At 43.1% G+C, this 16,150-nt stretch overlaps 1 protein-coding gene across 6 annotated transcripts in view; it reads left to right on the top strand.

Annotated features, from left to right (window-relative positions):
• Positions 1 to 16,150, top strand: part of UBTF (upstream binding transcription factor) — a 60,222-nt gene that overhangs the window by 31,769 nt on the left and 12,303 nt on the right. For 5 of the 6 annotated variants that reach the window (XM_054992213.1, XM_054992208.1, XM_054992210.1 and 2 more), the window contains 7 exons: positions 808 to 921; positions 1,666 to 1,821; positions 5,193 to 5,348; positions 5,926 to 6,036; positions 6,745 to 6,833; positions 9,750 to 9,939; positions 10,443 to 10,490. In XM_054992213.1, the coding sequence (XP_054848188.1) occupies positions 808 to 921; positions 1,666 to 1,821; positions 5,193 to 5,348; positions 5,926 to 6,036; positions 6,745 to 6,833; positions 9,750 to 9,939; positions 10,443 to 10,490 (864 nt within the window). The remainder of the gene's footprint in view (positions 1 to 807; positions 922 to 1,665; positions 1,822 to 5,192; positions 5,349 to 5,925; positions 6,037 to 6,744; positions 6,834 to 9,749; positions 9,940 to 10,442; positions 10,491 to 16,150) is intronic. The other variant, XM_054992214.1, reaches the window with a different exon arrangement.

Raw genomic sequence — 16,150 nt, 5'->3', positions numbered from 1 at the left:
GCCTGTTTTGCCACCTTTGCGGTTGGGACAGGGGCCGGACACTTTACTATCAGACATAGGGGTACATTTTCTTCTGAAAACCTGCAAGGTTTTGCACTGTTCAGTGATCCAGTGGTGATCCTTAGCAATGAGGCTACAACTGAAAAAAGGCTGTACTTCCTCCTGTACTAAGATCTTGCCTTTTATATTGAGGGGAATCTAAGCAGGCCTTGGTTAGCAGAAGCCAAGGGAAGAGAGAAGACTCACATAGGTGGGGAAGCAGGTTCAAGTTAGCACTGGACCAAACTGTGGTTTATGCTTACCATAGTTTAATCTGCCTGACATGTAGGCAAAGCACAGTTGTTAATAACAACAACAACAACATTCGATTTATATATTGCCCTTCAGGACAACTTAATGCCCACTCACAGCGGTTTACAAAGTATGTCATTATTATCCCCACAACAAAACACCCTGTGAGGTAGGTGGGGCTGAGAGAGCTCCAGAGAACTGTGACTACCCCAAGGTCACCCAGCTGGCTTCAAGTGGAGGAGTGGGGAATCAAACCTGGCTCTCCAGATTAGAGTCCCGTGCTCTTAACCACTACACCAAACTGGCTCTCCTGAGATATTTCAGTTCAGATACCAAACCCAAACGCCTTCATCATAGGAAGATACTTTGCTTGGAACCTGCCACGCCATTGTGTAGAGATGCTGCCAAATTCTATGTGCTTCAACTTTGTCTAAGAGTGTGAGGTGTAGGGAGCACCCAAAATAGCCTGGAGTCTAGGAAGCTAGAACCTATGCTTGTTTTCCCACCCAAATTCAGAGCCTACCTGAAGAAGAACAGCAAAGAGTTCTGGGAGAGGAGAAGATGCTAGGAGTGAACAAGAAAGGTGCTACCAGTCCTGCCTCTAAGAAGTCCTCACCAGATGCTAGCAAGGTGAGTGTCACCATACCCCATGGGGCAAGGGGGCCTGAGGCAGCAAGCAGAATGGGTTGTGGTGTTGTGCAATTGTGGGTTTTTTGTGTTGAAGCAGTGGGGTGAAATCAAATCAAATTTTAAACCAGCCTCAAGACTTCATTTAGAGTGGCTGCTGGACTAGTTTTGGAAGTATTAGTAAAGATGGTAATCCCCCCCCCTCCACATTTAAGAGTGCCTATGTATAAAAAAAAGTAGAGCCATCTGCAGATTTTAAAGAGTTTTTGTTGATTAATCATGTCTTGTATTAAGTTAAAAAGAAAGTTGCATATGACTAAAAATCCAGCACAAGTGATTTTTTTTTGCAGTACTGAAGGGAGTGTGAGATAATTTGTAGTTTAATAAAACAAGATATATGTATGTGTTAGGCATAAAAGCCCATTTAGAGTATTTCTTTCTCATTTCCTTTTTGTTCCAATTGTGCATCAAAACCAAAATAGTCTCAGATGATAACTGTGCTTTTAACTTTTATCCCCACCAATCTAAAATCAGATCTCACTGCTAAAGATTGGCCCCTGTTGATTAATCTGCAAAAAAACCTTACTTGATTCATTTCTGGTTAACTGTGGCTCCCCAAAGAAGAAGACACTCACCCACCCATCCTAATTTTTGTTTTTTAATTTATTTTTCCATAACTTTTTTTAAAAACAAAAATATACAAACTGGGCGTTCCACAACCACGAGTCCCTTTGTGCTCTTTAACAGGGAGGTTCTGAGAAACCCAAACGGCCAGTTTCCGCTATGTTTATCTTCTCGGAGGAGAAACGCAAGCAGCTGCAGGAGGAGCGACCCGAACTGTCGGAGAGTGAACTGACCCGGCTGCTGGCGCGGATGTGGAATGATCTTTCAGAGAAAAAAAAGGTTGTTTAATCAATAATGCACATTCTCCTTCACCTTATTTTTTGAGGGGAGGTTTGGAGGAGCACGTGCTCCTGGGTGTCTCAAAGTCAGATGGAATTTTTTTATTCTGTTGACTTAGATTAAACCAGGATCACGACCCTCCCCCTTCCCCTCAAAAAAACGAACAAAACGTTTTTTTTTTCTGCTTGAAACCTACGGAAGGTTCTAGAACATTCCAGAGCCTTCTGTCCCTTTTAGAAGGCACCAGCAGCTTCGTCACAGTCTGGGCGCTCCTACCATCCCATCTTGCGTTATCTCTGCTCATTTTTTCCCAGGTTGAGGGAAGAGGGTGGAAGCTAGACCTCAACAGTGCTTCCGCTTGGCACAAAAGTGAGCAAAATGGGTTCCATTATACATTCTGATTCACTACCCATCTCCAAGTGCATTTGAACAAAACCAGAAAGGAGAGGTCTTGAGGCTTGGTTTAGAAACCTGGGGGAAAGGTGTTGTGGGTCTTCTGGGGTGTAGCTGAGCACTATGTTATGGATGATTGATAGGGGTTCCATTTGAACTTAGTTTATTTTGGTGTAGCTGAACCCATTTATTGAGAGTAGACTTTGAATAGATACAGTCTTGTTACTCGGCGCACACTGGGTGGGGTACCAGTGGTCTGCATTCATCCCTCCACATTCTGAGTAGAATTTTACCCACAGTGAACTGGAAATCAAAGGAGTGGTAAGATTTTCCTTCCTTATTGGCAGGCACTACCCTATATATATAGATCGTTGTGTTTAACTTTTGCCAGCTTGTTTAAACTTAGCCATATTAGTTAGGAAAGTAGAACATAAATAAGCTCAGTCATGGTTCTGTTCTGTGGTAAATTATTATTCACCCTTCAGGTCTTGTAAAATTCAGAATATTTAGGAGCATATAGAAAAACCACCACTCTGCTGGATCAAACCAATGGATTATCTAGCTGGTCCAGTTTCTTGCTTCATATACCAGCCTACCAGAAGGGCTAGAGGCCAAAGCCTTCCCTCCTCCAAGGGATATTAACTCTGAACAGGGAGGGTTTCGTTATTTACTGTGGCTAATAGCCATTGATCAACTTTCCTTCATGAATTTGTCTAACCTCCTTTTAAGGCCATCTAAGTTAGTGGCCATCTCTACATCCTATAGCAGCAAATGTCCAGAAGTTAATTATTACTCATTGAGTACAGAAGCACTTCTTTTTGTGTTGAGTCTATTGCCCATCAACTATTTGGTCTCAAGTTCTACTATTATGAGCTATGGAAGGTAAATTTTCTCTCTAATAAGAACATTTTAAAAAACGGGAGAAGGAGCAGGGATTGTGAATAAAGAGCTGTGCCAAGTAAACATCCCTTTACAAATGCATATAACCTTAGTTATCACAACTTGACTTTATCTTGGACCATGAGGTCTAGAAGCATGATTTTCAAACTAACTGAATGAAAGTTTAGATTCCTGTGAAATTTAATTCTGTGATTAAGCCAAGCATCATTTAAAAAATCCAGTGAACATAGAAATTGCCTTACTGTTTTTTTTTTTTTAACAATTCTCATGTTCTCTCTTTGGCTACTCTCATCTCACTCACTCATAAACTGCTACTTTTTACAAGAGATATGTAAAAGTGTGCTTTATTCACTTTCTGACACCCTTAGTTGTGCTTATTTGTGCTTTCAATAAGTTGCTGCAGCCAAATATATAAGATCTGAGTAACGCATATATTCAGTTCTGTTTTCTATTATTGGATTAATGTATTGCATAAGACAATACTTTAAAATATTCATTAAGCAAAAGTATTTAAAAAAGAAAATATGATAAGGCTACAGAGGGAGAGGGACTGCATTAACCGAAAAGAAAATACTGCTCTAAGGCAAGGGGGCCCAGCTTTTTTTAACCTGTGGGCAACTTTGGAATTCTAGCACACAAATGGCCACAAGAGGAGGTGGAGCCAACCACAAAATGACTGAGTCAACTGCAAAATGGCAGGAAGTGAAATCTTGTATAACTCTAACCATTAGCTATTCTTCAACATTTCAGGCAAAAGCTCTGTTTAACAGGATGACTGTTAAAATTAATATAATGTTTAAAATATTTTCTTGTATACCCACAGCTTACCTTCAGTGAAGACTTGTGCTGTGGTGGCAGCTGCTGAAGCAACTTTTTAAAAATCTGTACAGCCAATCAGATCTCTAGTGGCCAATCAGAAACCCTTCTGGGCAAAACCCCCACCTGGCCCTGCTACAGGCACCATGTCGTGGACCCCTGCTCTAAGGCTTTTCTTCTTAGTCTCTTATGCTAGCTAGCAAATACCTGACGTAGCAACATTGAGGTTCGATGACATCAAACTAAGGTCAACTAAAATAAATAACATTCTTGCAGCTGCAGACAACTTGAAATGGTTACAGGTGTCATCTTAAAGATTTGTGGGGTCAGGTTGTGTAGTTACTGGGAAAAGTTGAGGTGTCATAGAAGTTGCCATGTTCGTATCCCATAGCTTGATCTTAATATGGAGGGGATTTAAGCAGACCTTCTCTGAACCATTTTATGGGAAGAGGTACTCCCTAAGATATGCAGGGCACAGGCTGTAGTGGGCTTTCTGTAACTTTGAGCTACACTCATATTTGTCTGGTTCAATAAAGAAGCTGACTGGAGCGTTCTCCAGCTGAAGTGTCCTGGCATTTATTTTTTTTAGTTGTAAGGATGTGGTTGAAAGTAACGTATTTTCAGTCAGTATGCAGCCTGGACTACCATTTCTTTCTTAGAATTCTGTACTTCCAAATGCTACCACCAGATTAACCAACACAACTATACAAGCAACAAAAATTCTGTATTAGTTGTGTGTCTTTGAAGCAAAAGGTTTAAAAACCCAGGTGGGATTGTCCATGTGCTAAATGGGGAATCTACTTCTTTCACCCCGAAGACCTTTTTCTCAGAGTCTAGACCTATCTCCTGATTGGTTCTCTAGGAGAGAATGTGTTGACGGCTAACCATACTGCTGACTCAGATGACGTGAATTCATAAGGCAGCACATTCCTTCCGGTCACGTTGAGTTGTTTGTCTGGAACGGCATATTTTAGTCAGTTCACATGGAAGAAATAGCCATATCCATCAGCCCTCAGTGTTATCTTGTGCAAACTGAGAATGTACTCTAGGGTATACACAATTCTGGCCTGTGGTAATGGTGTGTGAACCTTCCATCTTCCCATTGAAGAAACCCAGGTATCCTTTTGCAGAATCACAGTCTAAAAACCAATGTGATAAAAAGTATTTAAGCATTGCACAACATGAATTTCCTCCCTCCTCTGACCAGTCCTGATTACTGCATACGTTTCCAAGAATTTGACCATGTTTATTTTCTGGTCTAGGCAAAGTACAAAGCTCGTGAGGTTGCCCTGAAAGCCCAGACAGAAAAGAAGCACAGTTCTGACAAGGAGGACCGCGGCAAACTTCCCGAGTCACCTAAAACCGCTGAGGAGATCTGGCAGCAAAGCGTTATTGGAGATTATCTTGCCCGTTTCAAGGTAAAAGAGTGGGATGAGGGGCAGGGGGAATAAACATTGAAGTTACTGTCCAAAGAGACAGATCAAACCTTTTCTGAATTGAATATTTAGATGAACGGAACAGTTATTAGAGAAAACACATGTAGGCAAGTCTCTCCAGGGTCAAGAAAGCTCAACCTGAGGTAACTTGGTTATTTTATCATCTGACCTAGTGGGCTGAAGTACTCTACCACACATCTAATGAGTCTTTGTCACAATTCTAAGTGGTCAAACAGTTGACATTGAACCAGAACAACGCTCACAAAAAAAGTCATGTAAATTATTATTATTATGATGGTAGTGGTCAGTGGTCCCAACCAGAATGGAATGTTCCTATTTGTTGGTTTGTAAAGCTGGGAATGTATTCCTGTGCCTAGAAGGGATGTGGACAGAAGATAAGCAGAGTTCTTAACAAATTCAAGGATCTTTTAACCCTGTTGAGCCTGTGGATATCTTGAGTAAGGCTAGTGGCTGCCAATAAAATAGGGTACTGTTGTGAACTCTGCAGTGGAACACACTGTAGAATCCCGAGATGAGTGAATTTCCCTTCCTGCTTTAGAATGATCGAGGAAAAGCACTTAAAGCCATGGAATCCACCTGGAATAACATGGAAAAGAAGGAGAAGCTGATGTGGATCAAGAAAGCAGCAGAGGATCAAAAACGATATGAGGTTTGTATTAGACTGACCAAAAACATATATATTAGGATTTATTTATGTTGGACATGGCTGCATGGAAAGCTACATTAGAGTTTTATTTATTGCTGCAATTCAGCAGGAACAGAGGAAAAAATGGAGTGTGTAATTTGGCACAGAATAAGGGTTTCATGAGTCCCTCAGCATTCTTTAAAAAAAAAAAAGTTTCTAGTTCTCCTGGCTGCAAGGAAATGCTTGGAAAGTACACAAATGATAGCCTGCCAAGTGACTGAATAAGATGTATGGAAAATGGGAGCAAACTCTCAGGCCCCATATACCACCTTATCTCTTCCTGTGACTGACGAACCTGGAATAATGCAAAATAGTAAAAAAAACAACTTAATGCAGAATTTGGATTTGTCTGAATGCAGAATACACACTAGAGGCAGGAAGGGGCATAGTATATACACAGCCCCGAAAATAGTCGTCTATGTTAGAATTGTGGGTGGATTTCTGGTATTTGCTGCAGGTTTGTTTATTCTGAAAACAGAGAAGTTTAAATTCCAAGGCAAGTTTCTAGTTCTCAGAGTTCCAGAAGAAAGTTGAGATATTTCGTGGTTTGAGGGCTCAGAGGTATGTGAGACAGGAAAAAGGGAGCAATGGCTTTTTATGATTCCCCATGTCTTTTCTGTCAAGTTGGGTCAGGATAGGGTTTCTAAACCTTATCATTCCTTGTTATTACAGCGAGAACTGAGTGAGATGAGAGCTCCTCCATGCTCAACAAATGCCTCCAAGAAGATGAAATTCCAGGGTGAACCAAAGAAACCCCCCATGTGAGTACTGACATTCTTGCACTGCCAAACTACAGCTTACTTGAGGATACTTCCTTTGTCTTAGTAGTATAGCCGGATGTGGCTCTCTTTGTGTTGATATCCAAATTAGGGGGGAAAGCCCATTATGACGGATACATTTGTGTGTATAGAGACAGTGTTGTGCAATAGATCTTCTGTGTTGGTTGTTGTGGGTTTTTCGGGCTGTATTGCCGTGGTCTTGGCATTGTAGTTCCTGACGTTTCACCAGCAGCTGTGGCTGGCATCTTCAGAGGTGTAGCACCAAGAGACAGAGATCTCTCAGTGTCACAGTGTGGAAAAGATGTAGGTCATTTGTATCTACTCAGGAGGGGTGGGGTTGAGCTGAGTCATTCTGTAAGAGTTTCCCAGGGTGTGGAATGCTAATGGTGGGAGGCTTCACTGTATCCTGAGGAGGTTCTTTTGCATATGGATTGGTACTTGATGTGCTAATCTCTGCAGGGCTATTGTCGAGGATAGAATGTTTTGTTAGCCTGGTGTTTTTCAGAACTGGAAACCATGCTCTGTTCATTCTTAATGGGGAGCCCACTCAGCCCAGTTATAGCAAACTTCTACATGGAACTTTTTGAAAAAACAGCTCTAGAATCAGCACCCCACAAACCTAGTGTATGGTTCCGGTTTGTGGATGATACATTTATCATTTGGAGCCATGGGGAGGAAGAATTGATGGGGTTTTTGAATCATCTAAACAACCTCCACCTAAACATACAATTCACAATGGAGAAAGAAATCGAGGGAAAACTCCCATTCCTGGATACCTTGGTCATCCGCAAAGCAAACTTTTAGTTAGGTCACAAGGTCTACAGGAAACCAACTCACACTGATCGGTACTTACACAAAAACTCCAATCACCACCCCCGACAGAAAAGAGGCATAATGAAAACATTAGTGGATCGTGCAAGACGGATATGTGAGCCACACTTTCTCAATGAGGAAATTAACCATGTAAACCACGCACTTCAGGCAAATGGCTACTCCAGAAATGAAATCCGAAGAGCAATCAAACCCAGGATGAATCAAACAACCAAGGAAAAACAGTCTCCTACAGGAAAAGTGTTTTTGCCATATATCAAAGGAATTACTGATCAGATGGGAAAGCTTATGAAAAAGCATAACCTCCAAGCAGTATTCAGACCCACCCGAAAAATACAACAGATGCTACGATCAGCAAAAGACAGTAGAGACCCCCTCACCTCTGCAGGAGTATACCGTATACCCTGCAGCTGTGGACAAGTTTACATCGGGACCACGAAGCGTAGCATCCAGACAAGAATAAAAGAACATGAAAGACACTGCAGACTTGGACAACCTGAAAAATCAGCAGTGGCTGAACATAGCCTAACTCAAAACAGGGCACAGTATCTTATTCCAGGACACCAAAATACTGGACAACACTTCCAACTACTTTGTCAGACTGCACAGGGAAGCCATTGAAATTCACAAGCATAAGCAAAACTTCAACAGGAAAGAAGAAACCTTAAGAATGAACAGAGCATGGTTTCCAGTTCTGAAAAACACCAGGCTAACAAAACATTCTATCCCCGACAATAGCCCTGCAGAGAAGATTAGCACATCAAGTACCAATCCATATGCAAAAGAACCTCCTCAGGATACAGTGAAGCCTCCCGCCATTAGCATTCCACACCCTGGGAAACTCTTACAGAATGACTCAGCTCAACCCCACCCCTCCTGAGTAGATACAAATGACCTACATCTTTTCCACACTGTGACACTGAGAGATCTCTGTCTCTTGGTGCTACACCTCTGAAGATGCCAGCCACAGCTGCTGGTGAAACGTCAGGAACTACAATGCCAAGACCACGGCAATACAGCCCGGAAAACCCACAACAACCATCGTTTTCCGGCCGTGAAAGCCTTCGACAATACATCGATCTTCTGTGTGCTTTGCACACTTAGCAGTCCTCTCTGCAGGATTCCTATACTGGAGGGCCATTTTCAGGGGTGGGGGGACATCGTTGTAAACCTCCTATGCATTACCCAAGGGAGCCAGCTGTTGAAAGACATCATATCTCCACAGTCCCACTTCTTCATCTAAATAGCCTAATCCTACCTTCTGTCTACTGGATCCTACTGAAATGTTACAGAATGTTGGATAACCACAGCAAAGAGAGTCCAGAAATACCTTATTTAAACAGTCCCTAGATATCACAGAAGACACCATCTGTATTTTCTCCTCAGCATACTGTTCAGTTTCCACAAGGCAGGATTATTCAGTTGAGCTTCTGAAACCGTCTCTTAATTTTTAATTACTTATGTTTGTTAGTTTTTATTTATTTTGGATATTTCTTTCCTGCCTCTTCAGAGTCCTGGTAGAGGTGGCTTACAATCAAAACAATAAAAAATGCAGTTGGACATAACAGGAAAACTGTCGTAAAACCAAAGCAGACCATTTAAAAAGCTGGTAAAACAAAACCCCTAATTAAAAGCCTGAATAAAAAGATTCCTTTTTGTCTGACGAAGGGCACTCTAAGTCTCAAAAGCTCACACCCTGGAAATTTAGTTGGTCTTTAAGGTCTACTGAACCCAAATCTTGCTCTTCTACCGCAGACCAACATGGCTACCCACCTGAAACTATCCTTTCTGTCTAGCACCAAAATGAAAGAAAGTAGAGGCCAGCCTCAATTTTAATGGATTTGTTAAATTGTAATTTTTTTTTGTTATTGTAACCCAGCTTGAATCCAGTTTCAGAAGAAGATGAGTGAAAAATGCTCCAAATAAATAAAAGAGGAGTTGAATTTGCTTGTCTGGGATCTGTAGAGAAGCATCTTGGGCTCCTGTGCATTAAGTAGGCTCTGCCATCTTTCTGTCGGTGTTCTCATCCCAAATGCACTCAAACCCTCTCTCATATGTCCTCGCCAGGAACGGGTATCAGAAGTTCTCTCAGGAGCTGCTCTCAAATGGTGAACTCAACCACCTTCCTCTGAAGGAGCGGATGGTGGAGATTGGGAGCCGCTGGCAGCGCATCTCTCAGAGCCAGAAGGAGCAATACAAGAAGTTGGCTGAAGAGCAACAGAAACAGTACAAAGTGCATCTGGATATATGGCTAAAGGTGAGGCATTTGGTGGGGGAAGGAAGGCAGGGGCTGTTCCTGGAGAACTCCAGCCTGAACTCGTGCTTTTGCCTGTCAGCAGTAAATAGCTGTATACCCTTGTATGAATTTTTAAAATTTTTGAAAGCTTCTGTACCCTGTTTTCTCAACTGTCCAGCATTATCCATCTTGCAAAGCTCCCTCTTTTTCCTTAGGTTTTGTTGGGCATTGGGTCACTCTCCCCCTTTACCCAAGCCAAATTTCTACTTCCCTCACAGCTTCTGTGCCTGGTTTTGCACTGTTCTCAAACCACAGTTTCTGGTCTGTAAAATGGGATTAATAGAAGGCAAGAATCACTGAATGTCAGAAAATGTTTTGCAAAAGAAGTCCAGATTCAAGTGTTGATAGGAATCATCATATCATCTGGGTGAAGGATCTGGATTAAAAACTTCCCCCTTTTTCCTCTTCCCTTGATGCATTTTTAAATCTTGTGTTTTTCTCCCCATCTCCTGTCTCTTCTACAGAGTTTGTCGCCACAAGAGAGAGCTGTATACAAAGAGCATACCTCCAATGTGAGTACACACTTCAAAGATGAGGTGGGGAGTATTGATTTACTTAAAACAGCGAGGCTGTTTCTTGAGAAGGAGCCGTAGCTCTGTGGAGAGGAAGACTTTATTTGTACACCCTTGAAGTGTCATGTATCATCCAGGCTCTTAGGTTAGTGTGGCTTAGAGAGAGGTGTTCAGTCAGAAATGGCAGTTCTGAAACGGAGACCAGAAGGATATCCAAAATGGCACCTACTTGCTTTCAGAGTCTTGGAGATGAAGTTGAAAAGATCTTGAATGGAACAGAGGAGAAAAAAACTAGGGGACTCCCTACCAGGTGACTTAATAGCAAAGCACTGAGATAGGTACACACATAAGCACAGCCATGTGCCTTTGGCTTGTCCACAGACTTTTTATGTGTCTGGGTTTGGAAGCCTTTCCCTTGAAACTTGTGCAGGTAGCAATTCCCTTCCTGTCTTTGGAAATGGAAAGCAAAGAGCTGACATCTTTCCCCAACATACATTTTGGTTGGCCTCACCTCCCATGGCAGCCATTTTATGGAAGGGCACACTATCTCAAAATATCACACAAGTGTCCACTTTCTCAACATTGGGAACTTCTGATTTAGAATGATTCTTGGTTCTTGTAAGCATCTGGGAGTGATAAGTATGCTAAAAATGTTGTGGAACCCTTGAACAATTACTCTAGGGCTCTTCGTTTTTACTCTGTCCTTCACTCAAGTTGCTACTCTTGCATAGTCAGAACAACCCTAATTGGACCGGCATAGTAATTGGCCCAGGGGCACTTCCACGTGAAATCATGCTAATACTGAGCACAGCTTGTGGGGCTTCCATGTCTCCCTTCTGTAAATCAGATCAAAGTAAAATCTCCTTTGAGATGACTCGGGAGGACTGCGGAGTGGCTGCAGCCAGGGCAATTCGTGGATTCTCACTGGAGCTAATTTTGAGGGGGAAGGGGCAGAGCTAAATTTTGCCTTCAACATGGTAGTGCATTCCTCCCTCCCTCTTGTGTGTAACCAGTTGAGTTGCTTTAACCATGGCTCAGCTGGGAAGAAGGAAAGCGGGGGTGGGGGGTAAGGTGGTCAGGCTGTGGGAGGCCAGCACAATTGTTGCTTTCTGCATGGAGGTAACAGGGTGGTGACAGTGGCAACCAGAGCAGGGATGGGATGTGTGGCTGCTGGCCCTGCTTGCTGCTGCTTTTGCATTGGGGAGGGAGGGGATGCCTTTTCTCACCCCTTTGTGGAAGCAGCCACGGTCTTCAAGATGCTGGGATAATTGATTGTCCTGGAGTGGAAGAACAGTGTAAAAGATCTGAAAGGTGACTTTTTGAAAGGAAGGTTGCATATATTTGCTTAAACTGTATTCAACCGTGTACCTTTACAAGGTCCCAGGTGACCCTGAGGTAGATTGGCCAGAGCAAACAGCAACAAATGTAGGAAAACATGACACCCAGTGATATATCAGCACTAAATGTGTAAGGTGTAATAGCCCTGGGGAGAGTTGGGCAGAAATTTCAGGTAGCTTTGTTTGGTTTTTCATGCTTCGTGTCTTTGAAATATTTGTCAGCATAGAATGCGTGCTCTTAAGCCAAAGGAGTGCATGCCACTGCTTATCAACACCTCCTTCATTTTCAGTCTTCTGTGCAGTCCCACATAAGACTGTGCATGCCTGTCGGATCGGTAGGTTCTACAGCTAAAATTCCTCCGGGGACGTCTGTCCCCTCCCAGAGCACATGCTGGCTTGTTTCTCGCCGAAACAGTCTGCTCTCTGGGAGGGGCAACACCCCCAAACCACAGTTCATCTTTTGCCACCGGTTGGAATGGGTCTGCTTAGATGATCTTCTGTTGACTTTGTTTTTCACCTAGACTGGTGGGGGGGGGGACAAGATGGCTGAAAAACTTTGTTCAAAAATGCACTGAGTGCTATATGAAAATGACTAAGACTGATGGGCACACTCTTTGCCTCATCTGTTTTGAAGATGGCCATAATGTTAGCTTGTGCAAACAATGCCAGAGCTTCATCCTTAAGGCCTGATCAGAAAGAGCTACCAGGCTCAAGGCCACTTTGTCAGAATGGGCATTGTCAGCTGTGACTAGCCCATCTAATACATCAGCTAAGTCAAATTCCACCAAGCAACAAGATCTAACACTAGCTGTCCCCCCCTTGGAGGCTTGAAACCCCTCAGATCCAACTGCACCATCTCAGATATGGAAGCATCTCTCAACCTTGAGTGCAGCAAGCTCTTTGGACTCGACTCCATCTCAGATCCACCTATTGGCTTCAGGTATCCAAAGTCCTTTGGATCCAGCAATATCATGGATCTGATAACGCCACTGAGCCTCAAACATTCGAAGCCCATTGGCCTCAACAGCTTCTCAGATCCAATAGCGTCCTGAATTTAGAGAGATTTTGGATTAGATGGTACAAACCCCATCCATAATGCTCGCCTTTACGGACCCGCTCTCGGCTCCGAGCCCCATAGGGCATAGGTCTAAGACAACTGAAGGGCCAACTCCAGAATCTCTGAAGCCACCAAGAAGGAATACTAAATCTAAATCAAAACACTCTAAACAGGAGTTCGGACATAATGCAGATCATAGACCTGGAGACCAGGGATCTGGAGGTAGTGGAGGCCCCACACACCTCCTCAGGCAGGCTCCTGCTCAACTTACTCCTCAGAAGAGGAGAGGGAATTGCTCCAAGAACGCTCTTACATGGCCCTCAGCAAATGTGAACAAATCTCACACCAAAGCTGCTATGTGCACAAATGCCCAGCATGGTATCAGAGAGCGCCTTCAGGCATCAAGTGGGGTGGGTCCTACAGAACAGAATCAGTAGGATTCACATCAGTCTTGCACAACCTAGAGTGCACCATCAGTGGTATTCCTTCCTGAAGTCGTCCATGGCATTTCATCTGCCTAATTCAGATCCAGAGCCAGACTTAAGAGAGCAGAGTCCAAGTTTACCATCAGAACCCTCACCAGATGAGACTGTGAGAGATAGGGAACCTGTTCCTCCCATGGATGACTTGCGGCTCTACACCAAGCAAATGCTCTGAATGGCTAAATCTCTAGACATAGATAGGCTTCTTCCAAGCCAAGACCCAAGGACAACATACTGCAACATCTTTATTCTGGGAACCCAGCCTTTATCACATCCCCAATGATTGAGGGGTTTCTGGATTTGATGTACAAATCAAGACAAGGTATCTCATTAATAGGGAGCAAAGATTCAAGCCTAAGCCAGGAGCATTTCTGACTAGTGCAGGAAAAACCTGTTGTTTTCAGTGATAGACTAACCCACTTTTATGCAGCCTGGGCTTCCATCACCACAGATGTTGGAGTGTTAGAAGTTATCAAGAGTGGTTATAAAATTGAGTTTAACAGTTCCCCATGTCTGAGTCTTCCTCGTAAACCTACTTGAGATATGCTACCTAGGCTAGCAAAAGAATTGTCGACGCTGCTAGAGAACCTAGAACGGGGTTTTTACTCCAGGTTCTTTTAGTTCGAAAGAAGGATACGAAGGTTTCAATCCATATTAGACCTGAGGGACTTGAACAAGTCAGTCAGAATACATAAATTTAGGATGGTAACACTCAATATGGTGTTGTAGTTGCAAACCCATGATGCTTGGTTTGCAGTCTTGGACCTTAAAGATAGTTGTTTTCATATTTCTATCCGTACTTTCTACAGGAAATTTTTAAGATTTCCACTTGAGGAGGCCATATATCAATACTAGGTGCTACCATTCGGGCCTTTCTGCTGTTGGAGAGAGTGCAAAAACTGAAGACCTTAGTCAAATCCATAACAAACTAGATTCCAATCAGCCCTAAAAATTAAAACACTCCTTGGACTGATGGCTGTGACTACAGCAATGATTCTGCTAGCGAGGCTGCATATGAGGGGCTGAAAACTCTGGTTTCTATCTGCTCACAACCCTTCCATTTACTCTCAGAATAGAAAGTATTCCATTCCCAGAGCACTGGTGGTTACTAGATCCTCATCCATTTAAAGGGGTTCAGTTTGGCTCTCCGAAGATTAAAGCCACAGTTACCACAGATGCCTCAGTGGAGGGTTGGGGGGGTACACTGTGACCGTCTCAACCCACGGTACTTGGTTGAAGGGTGAGAAAAATTTACGTATCAATGTACTAGAAATAAGGGAAGTCTATTACACTGTTACCTCCTTCACAGATGTCATACAAAGCAAACACTTGCAAATACTTTCAGACAATTGTACCACTATGTGCTGTTTAAACAAGCAGGGAGAGACAGCTTCCAGGACCCTTTGTCTGAAATCCGTGTCAATCTGGGGTTGGGCTGTGAGACACACTGTCTTCCTCCCAGCCGTCCATGTCCCTCGGACAAACAAGATCTTATTGCAGACAGGCTGAGCAAGCTGTTTCTCCACTGACAAGTAGTCACAAAAGGAGTCACATTCAGCCCGTTTTCCATCAGTGGGAAATATAGACCTGATATAGACCTGTTTGCAACAGGGGAGAACAGAAAGGCTCCATTGTTCTGTTTTAGAGGGGGAATGAACTTGGGGTCCCTGGGAGACACCAACTAACTTGGTCAGGATACCTGTTTCATGCCTTCCCACCCATATCCTTCATAGCTTGCACCATCAGCAAAATTCAGATGGCAAAGACAGACTGTATAGTAATAACACCATTCTGGCCACGTCAAGTTTGGTTTCACAGATTGCTTCTATGGGCCAAGGGCAACTTTTAGTACTTACCATTAGTAACAGACCTCCTAATATACCGATGGGTGAGATACGACGAAATACCCAGACTCAGATTAATAGGATGGTTGATTCTACAGTAGGGGATCTCCCCCAGGAGGTATCAGAAGTTATATTGAATGCTAGAAAGCCTCGTACTAAGAGATCTTATGCCCATAAATGGCATAAGAGACCTTGATCCATATACGTGCCTGTTAGCCTCTGTTCTGGAATATCTTTTGAGTCTTAAACATGCCGGACTCTCTGCATCCTCCATCAAGATATAGCTGGCTGCAATTTCAGCATTTCACTCCCCAGTAGACAAAACCCACGGTTTTTTTCACATTATACGTCTAAATTATTTCTGAAAGGTCTCCAGAACATGTTTCCTCCAACAGCTCGAATAGTACCTCGGTGGTCATTGCAATGGATACTAGCGATTTGAGCCTCATACCACCTGTCCCTTAAAATTCCTTCCAATTAAAGTCGTATTCCTGGTAGCCATCACCTCTACCAAGAAGAGTAAGTGAATTAGCGACTCTACACATAGATTCCCCTTTCCTCAAGATCCATGCAGAAAAAGAGGTATTAAGACCTAGCTTGGAATTCTTGCCAAAGGTAGTTTCCAAATGTCACAACTCATAGGAGTTAATACTTCCTGTATTTTTCCCTTCTCCGACGTCCGAAGCAGAGAGAACACTTCATACTCTGGACATGAAGAGGGCTATACTCTTTTACTTAAACCCTACAGTATCATATAGATTCCATGTTCAACTTTTTGTTTGTCAGACAGGCCAAAATAAGGGTAAAAAGGCCACTTCTCAAACCATTGCCAGATGGGTAGTTTAGGCTATTAGGATGTGTTCTGAGCAAACTGACTTACCTGGTCCATTGGCAGTCCACACCCATTCCACCAGGTCACAGGCGTCTTCAGCAGCCCTGC

Source organism: Eublepharis macularius, chromosome 12, assembly GCF_028583425.1.
Source record: "Eublepharis macularius isolate TG4126 chromosome 12, MPM_Emac_v1.0, whole genome shotgun sequence".
Classification (NCBI taxonomy): domain Eukaryota; kingdom Metazoa; phylum Chordata; class Lepidosauria; order Squamata; family Eublepharidae; genus Eublepharis; species Eublepharis macularius.
The sequence above is the reverse complement of the archived record's forward strand: the minus strand, read 5'-3'. Positions and strand labels throughout refer to the sequence as shown.